Below are 13,062 nucleotides of genomic sequence, written 5' to 3' on the forward strand. Positions count from 1 at the left end.
ATAATCAACATATAAAATAGCACATAAAATTAACAATAAAACATTAAGATTAATTTAGGATTATACATTTTAAAAATTGTAAGATTATAATATAAAATTTTCCTTCAAAGAAAGAAAAATAAGAATTTCAAGATTATATTGACATATTATAATAATATATTAGTACCGTACTTGGAAATTGGAAAGTATTACTTTATATCTTTTTTCTCTTCTATTTTATTTTTACTTTTTTCTTTTCTTACACTTTTAGCTTTGTTTTTTTCCTCCCGTATATTATATTAATTTGTATTCGTTTTTAATCTTTCTTTTCAAAATTGGAAATATAAAATTATATTTTGAGAAATAAAAGCTGAGTGTATCTTTTTATAAGTAACTTAATCAGTTTTGTTTTGCTGTTTCAGTTCATTTCTTTTCATATTAAAGCATTTTTAAATAGTTCATTTTTCTGGCACTTATTGTGCTCTAAGCCTCCAATCCACAATTCTGTTTAAGCCAGATACTTGACATCACAGCAACAGAAGTCTATAATTTGGGATGCACACTACAATTACAGTCCTACCCTAGTCAGACACTTAATTGTACAATACAGATATATTCATTCTGTACAACAATTAAAGGCTTTTTAAATCAATGCAAAGAGCTCTAGTAATTACTAACTCTGTGCAGGTTAAAATTGCCCTGGGGCTTATTTTTTTAAAAAGAGGGCAAAATTTTGTTCATTCTTCAAAAAACCTAAAGGATTTTTTTTTTCAAAAATAACATCATTTTATTTAGACAGCCATGACAGTCATCTTGCCATATAAATTTAGATAGATAAGATAAGATAGATAAGATAGATAAGATAGATAAGATAGATAAGATAGATAAGATAGATAAGATAGATAAGATAGATAAGATAGATAAGATAGATAAGATAGATAAGATAGATAAGATAGATAAGATACAGTGGTGGGTTGCAGGCATACTGGTGCCTGCCCGGAGCACCGGGTACCGTTCTAGTATGGTGTTCCGGAGGGCTCGCCCACCCGCCTGAGCTCATTACCTGTCTTTAAACTCTTCAGGGCTTCCACACACGGCGTGTACAGCGCCTGCGCGATGCTCCGCTGAGCAGTTGGAGAGTCGCGGAGGCTTGCAGAGGCGTCTCTGGAAGGTAAGACGCATACGCGCTGCGCGCGTTCATGTGGAGGACACCAGGCCCCATTGCAAACGTACCGGTTGCAACGGGATCCAGAACCCACCACTGGATGGATGGATGGATGGATGGATGATAGAGATAGATGATAGATGATAGATGATAGATGATAGATGATAGATGATAGATGATAGATAGATAGATAGATAGATAGATAGATAGATAGATAGATAGATAGATAGATAGATAGATAGATAGATAGATAGATAGATAGATAGATAGAGAGATATGGACATATGGTTGAGAACTTCAACTGGTCGGGTATATACCCTGTTTCCCCCAAAATAAGACCTCCCCAGATAATAAGCCCAATTGGGCTTTTGAGTGCATGTGCTAAAATAAGCCCTCCCCCCCCAAAATAAGCCTTCCCCAAAAATATTTAAACGCATGTGCAGGTAGTCCCCACCATTTCCTCTGGTTGCTTGCTATGCAAATAACATGAGGTGAGGAGGCGAGGCCGGAGGGGGGGAAAAGGGAGGAGGGAACATGCCCCATGCCCCACACCCCCTTACCTAATGGCCGCTCCCGCAACCCTAGCCTCCGCACCTGTTATATTCCTTTACTCCCCGACATACGACCGGGGATTCCCTCTGTTGACAGCTAGCAACAGCCATGCCGCGCCTTAGCCAATCAGGCGCGGCTTGGCTGAAGGCGGGCTGTTCTGCTTCCCTGATTGGTTTCTCTGCCTGACAGCTCTTCGTATAAATAGCTGTCAGGCAGAGGAATGGGCGAATCTCTCCTGTATTACTAGTTGCTGTTATATTCAATAAAATTGTGTTGGACATTCCTCAGCGTCTCAAGCCTCATCTTTCCCCACTCTTCTTCACTGGCGACGAGGATGGGATCTCCCTGAGGCGACGAACCTGACGGAACCCGACCTCTTCGCTCTGCCGCTTGAGTTCCAGCTCACCGAGCCGTACAACTTCAAGCCGCTATGTCATCGCTTCCTCCGTTCGCTCCCTTCGGGACAGATGGAGAAGGATGGACCGGTTTTTTGGAGCGCTTCGAGTGCTTCCTGAGGGCCAACGGAAAGCGGGGTTTTCCGATGGAGGAGAAATGCAGTTTCTTCCTCAGTAGCTGCGGAACCCCGATGTTTAACGCCGCCCGGGCGTTGGCAGCCCCTCTACCAGTCCACGATCTAGACTGGGACACGTTAATGGCCAAGCTGAAGGGGCATTACGCCCCAACCCCGTCAAAGATAGCGCGGCGGTACGCATTCCGCCAGTGTGTCCAGAAACCGCACGAAGACGTCAGCCAGTTCCTCCAGTCCCTGCGGACCACGGCCATTCCCTGCGAGTTCTTGGACTTGGAGGACAACCTGGTGGAGCAATTCGTCAGCGGGGTCAAGGACCTCCGGCTGAAAACGTACCTCCTGGCTCGGCCAGAAATCACCTTAGCCGAGGCGGTCACTGAGGCACGGGCGGTGGAGTTGTCTGAGCAATCCACTGCTGAATTGAACCGCCACCAGCTGCCGACCCTTCCAGCCCGCACTTGCCTCATCGATCAATTGGCGCCTTTGCCCAGCCCGGCTGAAGAAGAGGAAGAGCTCGTGGCCCGTCTGGCGGAGCTGCAGAGACGCCGCAATCCGCGACCACCGCGCCAGACTACGGCAGCCTGCCTAGGCTGCGGGGGCAGCCACGACCGGGCAGCCTGCCCATTCCGGGAGTCCATCTGCCGCCGGTGCTCAAAAAAAGGGCACCTGGCCCAAGTTTGCCGGCCTATGCTGCCTCCACCACCAACCCAAGGAGCCTCAGGCCAGCAGATGACAGCAGGACCGCAGCAGCCCCGCCGCCAGCCGCGCACGAGAGCCAGCTGCTACGCCGTGGAGCCAGAACCAGCAGCCGTCCCTGCTGAGGCATTCTACCAGGCCTCCGCAGGTGCGGACAGAATCAAGGCGTCAGTCCTCATTGAGGGCGCGCCTTGCGTAATGGAAGTGGACTCCGGCTCGTCCCGCTCCATAATTGCCTGGGCTGACTTTAACAAACTTTGCCTCGGCGTCCTAAAACGCCAATTGACTGCCAGCCCCGTGGCCCTAAGGGACTATCAGGGGTCACTTATCCCAACCCTGGGCAGCTATACAGTTAGGGTTGAATATGGGGGGTTTTCGGGTTGCCTGCCCATCCTGGTAGTCGAAAAGCCCCTCCCCGCGTTGCTGGGGCTGGATTGGTTCCCCGCCCTAGGTCTCTCCGTGCAGGGGGTGCATTCCCTCTCAGACACACCCCCTGACGTGGCTGCCATCATCTCCGCCTACGCGGACGTGTTTGATGGCCAGCTGGGGCTGTATAAGGGCACCCCCATCTCTCTTAACTTAGATCCCCAGGTTGCTCCCATTAGGCTGAAGGCCCGCAGGGTGCCTTTTGCCTTAAGGGCCAAAGTTGATGAGGAGATTGACCGCTTGCTGGCGCAGGGCGTATTGGAGCCTGTTGACTACTCACGTTGGGAGACCCCAATAGTGGTCCCCGTGAAGGCCGATGGCTCCATACGCCTCTGCGCCGACTTTAAATCCACCATCAATTTGGCCCTTCAGGCAAACCCCTATCCAGTCCCTGTTGTACAGCACCTGCTCCACTCCCTGGGGCAGGGCTGTATTTTCGCGAAACTGGATATGGCGCAGGCCTACCAGCAGCTCCCGGTGGATGACGAAGCGGCGGCTGCGCAGACCATCATCACCCACCGAGGGGCTTTCCGTTGCCGCTGCCTCCAATTCGGCGTTTCCGTGGCCCCGGGGATCTTCCAGAGCCTCATGGAGCGTTTGCTCCATGGGCTCCCTGGCGTTGTACCCTATTTCGATGATGTCCTGATCGCTGCGTCCAGCCGCTCAGGACTCCTCGAAATGTTGGGGAAGGTCCTCGACCGTTTTAGGGGCGCGGGTCTCAAATTAAAGCGCAGCAAATGTTCATTTGCTGTGCCTAAAGTGGACTTCCTAGGCTTCTCCATAGATGCCCACGGAATCCACCCCACCCCTGCCAAAGTTGCAGCCATTAAGAACGCCCCCACCCCCGCCTCCAAGGCAGAGCTGCAGTCGTACTTAGGGCTTTTAAATTTCTACGTGCCATTTTTGCCGCACAAGGCGTCACTAGCCGAGCCGCTGCATCGGTTGCTCGACCGATCCGCGGCCTGGCGCTGGGGCAGCCGCGAAGCGCATGCGTTCGCAGCTGTCAAAGACATGCTGACGTCAGAGGCAGTCCTAGTCCAATACAGTGACAGGATGCCCCTGACTCTAGCGTGTGACGCCTCCCCCGTGGGTTTGGGGGCTGTCCTGAGCCATGTCCTCCCCAACGGCTCAGAAGCCCCCATAGCTTTTTATTCCCGGACACTCTCTCCAGCGGAGAGGAACTACAGCCAGATCGACAAGGAGGCTCTGGCTGCCGTGTCCAGGGTTAAAAAGTTCCACGAATACCTCTACGGACGGCATTTTACGCTCTTCACTGACCACAAGCCGCTCCTTGGGCTTCTGGCTGGTGACCGTCCGACCCCTCCCATCCTGTCTCCCCGGATGACCCGTTGGGTGGAGTTCCTAGCGGCATACTCGTATGCCCTGGTCTACCGCCCTGGCAAGCAGCTGGGGCATGCTGATGCCCTCAGCCGCTGCCCTTTGCCCGTCTCCGACCCACAGACAGTGCCTTGCCTGTCTGTTTTAGCCATTGCAGACCTAGCCTTGCCGCTCTCCGCGGGCGATGTGGCTGCAGCGTCTCTGGCTGACCCTACCCTCTCCCAGGTGATGGCTTGGGTTCTGCGGGGATGGCCTGGGGAGCCGGTGTCGGACGACCACTGCCCCTACAAGGCCAGGCAGCTAGAGCTGTCTCTCCACAGTGGGTGCCTCCTGTGGGGGGACAGGGTGGTCATTCCACCCACCCTGCGCGAACAGGTGCTGTCTCGCCTCCATGACGGCCACCCAGGCATAGCGCGCATGAAGGCGCTTGCGCGCAGCTATGTTTGGTGGCCCCGTCTGGACGACGAGATAGCTACCTGGGTTGCCAGGTGCTCGACCTGCCAGGTCTCCCATCCAGCGCCTCCGGCGGCCCCGCCGCGGGAGTGGGAGATTCCTCGCAGCCCATGGTCACGCCCCCACCTGGATTTCGCTGGGCCAGGTCTTCCTGGTCGTGGTGGACGCTTACTCGCGCTGGGTGGAGCTCATCCTCATGGCCTCCACCACAGCCGAGGCCACTGTCTGAGCATTAACGCGCCTGTTTGCCACCCACGGCTTGCCAGACGTCGTTGTGTCGGACAATGGGCCCCAGTTTGCGTCCACCGTGTTTCAGGAATTCCTGGCCTCCCAGGGCATCCGGCACGCCCCGGTAGCCCCCTATCATCCGGCCAGCAATGGCCGGGTGGAACGCGCTGTCCGCTCGGCCAAGGACGCCCTTGGACGAATGGACAAGGGCGACTGGCCCACGAGGGTGGCTGCTTACCTCCTGGTTCAGCATTCCACCCCGTGCCCACTGTCAGGGAAAACCCCTGCGGAGCTGCTGATGGGCCGGCGCCTGCAGACCACCTTAGATAGGTTGCACCCAACCTATTCAGAGGCACAGCCGAGCAACCTGGGGCCCCCTTCCCGTTCATTCCTCGAGGGCGATCCGGTATGGGCAAGGGCCTTCTCGGGGGATCTGAAGTGGGAGCCTGCCACCGTCACCTCTGTAAACGGCCCCTGCTCTTACAGGGTCCGGACCGCCGACGGTGCAGACTGGCGCCGCCACCTGGATCAGTTAAGGCGTCGCCTACCTCCGGATCCAACCAACAACCCTGCAGGGTCAGCCTCTGCCATTCAACCGCAGGCCCCTGGGTTGACGCCGCAACCGATCCCTCCACCGTGGCAGTTGCCCGCGCCACAAGACTTGCCAGCAGAGACTGGGCCTGGCGCCTTCCGCCGTCCACAGCCCTCCAGCGTTCCAGCCCCCGTTGGGCAACCAGTTCCGGCATTGCACCCCGTTTTGGCCTTCCCTCAATCAGGCCAGCCCTACCCTACGAGTATTTCAAAATTCCCTGACTCAAGCCCGCCAGCGGCCGCGCCACCCCGGCCCTGCCTACCTGCTCCAGAGTCTCCGCCTCCGCCTGGGATAGGCCTTCAAGATGGCGCCCGGAGCTCCACTCCCTTCCGGGAGGAGCTCCCACGGACACCACCTCCTCCTCCGATGGTCTGCCCAGTTCTGAGGCGTTCTGGGCGTGTCCGACGCCGCCCTGCCTATCTTAGCGACTACGCATGCTCCGCTGTCACGCATGCGTCCTCGCTAGGGTGGAAGGAGTGTTATATTCCTTTCCTCCCCGACATACGACCGGGGATTCCCTCTGTTGACAGCTAGCAACAGCCATGCCGCGCCTTAGCCAATCAGGCGCGGCTTGGCTGAAGGCGGGCTGTTCTGCTTCCCTGATTGGTTTCTCTGCCTGACAGCTCTTCGTATAAATAGCTGTCAGGCAGAGGAATGGGCGATTCTCTCCTGTATTACTAGTTGCTGTTATATTCAATAAAATTGTGTTGGATGTTCCTCAGCGTCTCAAGCCTCATCTTTCCCCACTCTTCTTCAGCACCCCTTCTGTCATGCTAATGGCCACTGCAAAAAGAGTGGCAGGCCCAGCGATGCTCAACACAGCAGCAGCCAAGAGGTGACCATGCACCTCAAAAATAATTAGACCTCCACAAAAATAAGGCCAAGCAATTATTTCAGGGATCAAAAGAAAATAACACCCTGTCTTATTTTTGGGGAAACATGGTAGCAGTGTGTGCAGTTCTGAATGCTCTATATTTTGCCCGTTTTACACCTCTGCTGTGTGAGAGCTGCACTGGCTTCCAGTTTATTTTGGGGTATAATATAAAGTAATAATTTTCACCTTTAAAGCTCTGCATGATCCAGACTGTCTTATTTAAGGCATTTCCTCTTCTCAATGATATCTAACCATCCCTCCCATATTGGGCAAGGATGGTTGTGCCCCAGTTCCCCTCTTTTAAATGTTGCCATTTGGTGGCACCTAAAAAGCCACCTGTTTCTATAGTGGCACCTCATATATCAGACAGTCTCTCCTTGAGTTATGGAGGATCCCTACACCTCTGCCTTCCGGAAGGTATTAAGACCTGGGTTTTTTCTCAGGTGTTGAACTAGGATAGGAGATGAGCTTAACATTTCTCTTCTTGAGATGCAGTGTTAGAGTGCCTGATGATAGCTTAGAGCAGTGATGGTGAACCTTTTTCGCCTCAGGTGCCAAAAGCATGCATGCACGCTATAGCGCACGCTCACGTGCCCACCTCCATAATTTCATGCCCCCGCGCCATTCCCCAATGCACGTGTGACACCCATCCCTCGCTGCCTCACGCATGCACCCACACCTTTCTTGGAGCTTGGGGAGGGCGAAAATGGCCTCCCCCCCCGGAGGCCCTCTGGTGGCCGGAAACAGCCTGTTTTCAGACCTCCGGTGGGCCTGATAGGTCCATTTTTCACCCTCCCCAGGCTCCAGAGGCTTCCTAGGAGCCTGGGAGGGCAAAAATGGCAGAAAAGCAAGGCCAAAATCAGCTGGCCAGCGCACGCATGCACGCTGGAGCTGACAGGGCAACGCCTCGTGTGCCCTCAGAAATGGCTCCACGTGCCATAGGTTCGCCATCCCAGGTTTAGAGTTTTAATTTTGTTGCATTTTTATTATTCATATATGTGGCTGTTAGTCACCTAGGGTTTATTTTATATAACATGAGTAATCATATCAATGTTTAAATAAATAAAGCAACCGAATATAAAGGAAACCTGAGCATGTTTAAATGTATAACTAACAAATAAATGATAAACCTAGAAGTATAAGAAGTAAATAAGTGCCCTAATCATTTTATCAATATTATGATTATGACATTATGTCACTGCTGGAAAGTACCTTTTAAGTACAATTGTTGGAAGTCCGCTAAAATGCTACTGGATATGGCCAACAATATGCATCAAATCAAGTTATATTTGCAATTCAGAGTAAAAAGTAAATTGATCAAAATCTCTCCAATCAAAACCTTAAGATATGTTTAATAAAGGCTTGGTTGTTTTTTTTAATGCCTTCAGACTTACTTGAAGGAGAGATGGAAACAGTCAGACCTCCCTTAGCAGAGAAGTTTATAAGCCTTGGAGCAGCATCTCAGGTTCCTGTCATATTGATCTCTTATTACAGCAGCAAAGAGAAAAGATCCTTCCTCAAGGCCCTGAACTCCAGTCAGTCCCATCTGGAAACATGTCACCTTTCAAAGAACTTGTTTGCCTATGGCATGTGCCATTATAGGCTCTAGATAGCACTTTGAATTTTGTCCAGAAACAGATCAATGGCCACATCAATGAACTTTCCAAAAGGAACCATGTATAGAATGCACTACAGTAATTCAAGCAGGATATAATTAAGGCATGCATTGCTATGGCCAGATCCAATATCTCTAGGAATGCATGCAGTTACACACTAGATTTAGCATGCAAGTATACTTCTAGCTGTCACTGAAACTGGAGCAAATTCAGGCCTGAACAAGGAGTGTTCCAAAATGCAGATCTGAATCTTTGAGGACTTTGTAACCTTGGCTAGATTGAATATGCTAATCTGAAATTTCCATTAACTTATTTATTGGGCTTATGTGCTGTTCCACTACAGATGAATGAGTGTAGATACAGTACCCAATATTTGTAAATCAAGTTAAATATAAAAATTGCAATATCTAATAAAAAAGTAAAATCATCATAATAAAAACATCTAAACATGTCAAAACTCTAGACACCTTCTCCCTATTTTATTCATTTACTTATATTTAAAAGTTGTATGCTGCGTTTCAAAATCATAATTAAATAGGCAATAAAAATCATAATTAATATACTGAGATAGGATCCCCAAACATCACCCCTTAAAGCCATTCTTCCAGGAACTGCATATAATTTACCAAGATGCCTTAAATACTGTACGCCTCCTAACCAGTCTGAATCTTGACTCAAAAGGATTTTAAGAAATTATCTCCATTTCAAATAATGTGGAGCCAAGATAAAAATTATACCTTCCAACCAATAATTGTTATGTTTGTAACTGCTACAAAGAAGTGTGGAAGTCATTTTTAAAGGTATTTTTCTTTCATGCTTTTTTGTTACTCGTTTTTATTTTTTACAGACAAATCTTTTATCACCTTTTTCTGTTTCTTCTTCTATGTTTCAGTAGCTTTTAAACTTTTCTGTAAAACGTATTTTAATAGAAAATATTTATTAAGAAAAGATAAATACAACCCAAACAAACAAAAGCTCTTTTGGGATGCTTCATAATTTTTAAAACTGGGAAGTGGTCCCGAGAAAAGCAGTTTAAGAAACACTGAACTAGATAATGCATATGAAAATTCAAATACGTTTTTGCAGAAATATTTATTCCTGAAATGTATAGACTGCCTCAATGCATTAGCAATACCCTAGGTTTTTCTGATATGTGTAAGAAAATGCAGCAATAAATAATAACAACAATACATTAACTCATTACTACTTACTGGTTGGCTTAGGGAAGAGACAGGCAAGGATGCTGGAATGGTCCAATTAGTAGACATTATTGTTGTGAAAGGAAGTATACCTGGTTGAGAAATCTTAGGGCCAGGGATTTTTACCCAGTAGATAATGAATTTTTGTACAACTGTGAGTCTATGAAGAGACAAAGCCTGTTAATTAACATTTGAATTGTAAAGATACCCTAACACAGATGTACAATAACTTTTTAAAAAATGATCCCGCCAAACTTCCATCTAAAGTAACCCAGAAAATCCAGCATTCATTCCTTTAAGGCAGCTACCCATTCCTGAATTATTTAAATTTTAATTCCTAATTAAAAAGTGGTAGGATGATTAATCATACCCAATGACTGACAAAGAATTCATACAGATCTGCAACAAATGATAAAGGAAGAAACCATATCTAATCTTTGTGGTATTTATTCTGCAAATCTTAAGTGTATTGTAAGTGATCAGTCTAGATACAGAGAAGCTAAACAAATGAAAATTTCTCCCCCCCCCCCCAAAAAAAGAGGGTGAAAATCTGGGTGCATTTTATACATTGAATACAGCATTTTTGGCCTACTGAAACCCTGCACCCTTTGCAAAAATGGGCGTGCAGAGCGTTTGGGAGGCTTGCAAAGTGCTCCTGGGGACTGGGGAGGGCAAAGACAAGCAAAAAATGGGCCATTTTTGCTTTTTTTTGCCCCCCCCCAGCCCCCAGGAGCATTCTACAAACCTCCCAAAACTCTGCATGCCCCCCCCTTTTTTTTTCAAAAAATGAGGTGTGCAGAGGGTTTGGGAGGCCTGCAGAGTGTAAAAACTTTTTTTAAATTTACCTCTAATTAATTTTAGTCCTTTTCATTAAACTAGACCAGGGGTGGCGAACACGCGGCTCGCGAGCCGCATGCGGCTCCCGGCCAAAATAAATGAGGCTCTTTGCCTCTTATCATTATTTAGTATACTGTGGCTCGGATCACGCGCTCCCTTTCGGAAGCTGGGGAGGTCCTTTGCAGGCAGCTAGAACGGGCCGCCTGCAAAGGACTTCCCCAGACTTGCTTTGAGGAGCACGGGGCGACTGAGGCTAGTTGTGAAGCCCCAAAGCCCCCACCGCCACCGGAAGAACTGCTGCCACCTCCTCCTCATCCTCCTCTAACAGGCAGCACTGCCAGATTTGCCGCCCGGCGCTGCGGCTGAGATGAAGCCGCCAAAGCTCCAGCCGGCATCTCCGCGCGTGGCAGCGGCGCCTCCCCTCCGCTCGGAACAGCTGAGCTCAGTCAGCGCTAGGTTACCCCTGCCCCCTCCTCCTCCTCCGCCGTGCTTTTGAGGAGCCATGAGGCTGCAGGAGCCAGTAGGAAGGCGGGGGGGAGCAGGGGAAAAAAAGCCTCATGGCTCCTCAAAAGCACGGAGGAGGGGGAGGGGGCAGAGGTAACCCAGCGCTGAGCTCAGGAGCAAATCTGGTGATTCTGTTGGAGGAGGAGGAGGTAGCAGCAGTTATTCTGGTGGCAACTCGTACTCGTCGGCATCTTCAGCAGAAGCCCTGCCCACAATGAAGAAAGCAAAGATGGAGCAGATCCACGCAGATGACGTCGCTGCAACATGACTGGAGGAGGAATTCTGGGAGTTGAAGTCCACAAGTGTTAAAGCTGTCAGGTTTGAAGACCCCTGGGGGTTTTTTTCCCTAAAGGGTTAGGGGTGCAAGGGTCTTGTAACTTGACAGCTTTAAGAGTTGCGTGCTTCAAATGCCAGAGTTTCTGAGCCAACATTTTGGTTGCTAAGCAGGAGCGTTGTTAAGTGATACTGATATTATATAACACTTTGAATTAAGCGGGTACCTTGAAGAAACATAACTTTGAGTTTCAAATAATACTGATTTCGTTGTTGTCTTAGGTGACATCTGTGAAAAAAATTCGGGTGCTCAGGCATGAAAATGTGCCGCTCAAACACTATACTTTTCTGCTCACATCGAAAAAAAATTAGAGGGAACATTGCTTCCGGGTCTGTTTTGGCAGGTCACTGCGTGGTGTGGCTCTCTGACTCTCACAGTTTAAAATTTTGGCTCTTTTTGTCGAACTTGTTCGCCACCCCTGAACTAGACAAAACCAATTCCAGGAACTTTATATGTTTTAGCCTCGAGTCCCCTAATCACCTGCTCTTTTTACTGCACTCTTTCTAGAGTCTCAACATTTTTTTTTTACATTATGGTAACCAAAGGGGGCTAAAGTATTCCAAGTGTGGTGGCCTTACCAAGGCATTATAAAGTGGTATTAACACTTCATGTGATCTTGATTCTATCCCTCTGTTAATACAGCCTAGAACTGTGTTGGCTTTTTAGGCAGCTGCAGCTCACTGCTGGCTCATATTTAAGTGACGCCATCACAGGGGATCTGCAAAGGCTTGAAGAAAGGTTATGATTTAAATCTTGAGTTAAGACATGGGGGTCTGTGGCCAAGATCCATGCCCACAAAAGGCATTTTAAAGGGGTCAATGGCGAAGAAAGGTTTGAGAACCACTGACCTAAGAGGGTTCGACCTTGGTTCAGGTTGAGCTGAAGCTCTTGCCTACTGCTTTGCACAAATAAGACAGGGATTCCTTGTAACACTGATATGTGAAGCCTGAAAGGTCATGTAGGACTTTCTCAACATGACATTCAATTCAGAGATTTGTATATTTGTATATCTTTCATATTCTACAGGCATACATCTTTTTGAAAGGAATACCTCAGAACATCCAAACAGGAAAATTATTTTAATACACTTACAGAAATTGTACTTTCTTTGGTGCATCGCTAGGAGCAATCCAATAAGCATCCATATTGTTTTTCTTAGATTCACTGGTGTGACTAACAGCTGAGTTCTACAAAATACAGAAGCCCCATTTTAGCAGTATATAATGGCTGGATTCATACATGGCACTTTACCAAGCCACTATGTTAACAATGGCTTTTTGAATAGGCCACAACCACTTGAGTGCCAACAATGCATCAAGTCAGAAAGCAAAATATATAATCACTTAGTAAAATGTGTGAACCAACTCGATAATTAGGTTTATAGACCATCCTAAATTCCAATCTAACAATTCATGACAGCCGGTTCACAAATACCAAGCCATACAAAAACTATGATTTGGTTCAGCATACCATATTGATTAAGCTCGGATATACCATATTTTTTAGAGTATAAGATGCACCTTCCTCCCCCACCCCCAAAAAAAACCAGGGTGAAAATCTGGTTGCGTCTTATACACTGAATACAGCATTTTTGGTCTCCCAAAACCCCGCCCCCTTAGCAAAAATGGACGTGCATAGGCTTTGGGAGGCCTGCAAAGTGCTCCTGGGGTCTGGGGAGGGCAAAAACAAGCGAACAACAGGCCATTTTTTGCCCGTTTCTGCCCCCTCAACCCCCAGGAG

General features: G+C 48.4%; 1 protein-coding gene across 1 annotated transcript in view; it reads right to left on the bottom strand.

Annotated features, from left to right (window-relative positions):
- Nucleotides 1-13,062, bottom strand: part of FRRS1 (ferric chelate reductase 1) — a 45,033-nt gene that overhangs the window by 13,241 nt on the left and 18,730 nt on the right. Inside the window, exons 4-5 of the mRNA XM_081948803.1 lie at nt 12,415-12,509; nt 9,660-9,807 (exon numbers count right to left, since the gene is read on the bottom strand). Of these exons, the coding sequence (XP_081804929.1) occupies nt 9,660-9,807; nt 12,415-12,509 (243 nt within the window). The remainder of the gene's footprint in view (nt 1-9,659; nt 9,808-12,414; nt 12,510-13,062) is intronic.

Source organism: Natrix helvetica, assembly GCF_964273705.1.
Source record: "Natrix helvetica genome assembly, chromosome: 3".
NCBI classification, from domain to species: Eukaryota; Metazoa; Chordata; class Lepidosauria; order Squamata; family Natricidae; genus Natrix; species Natrix helvetica.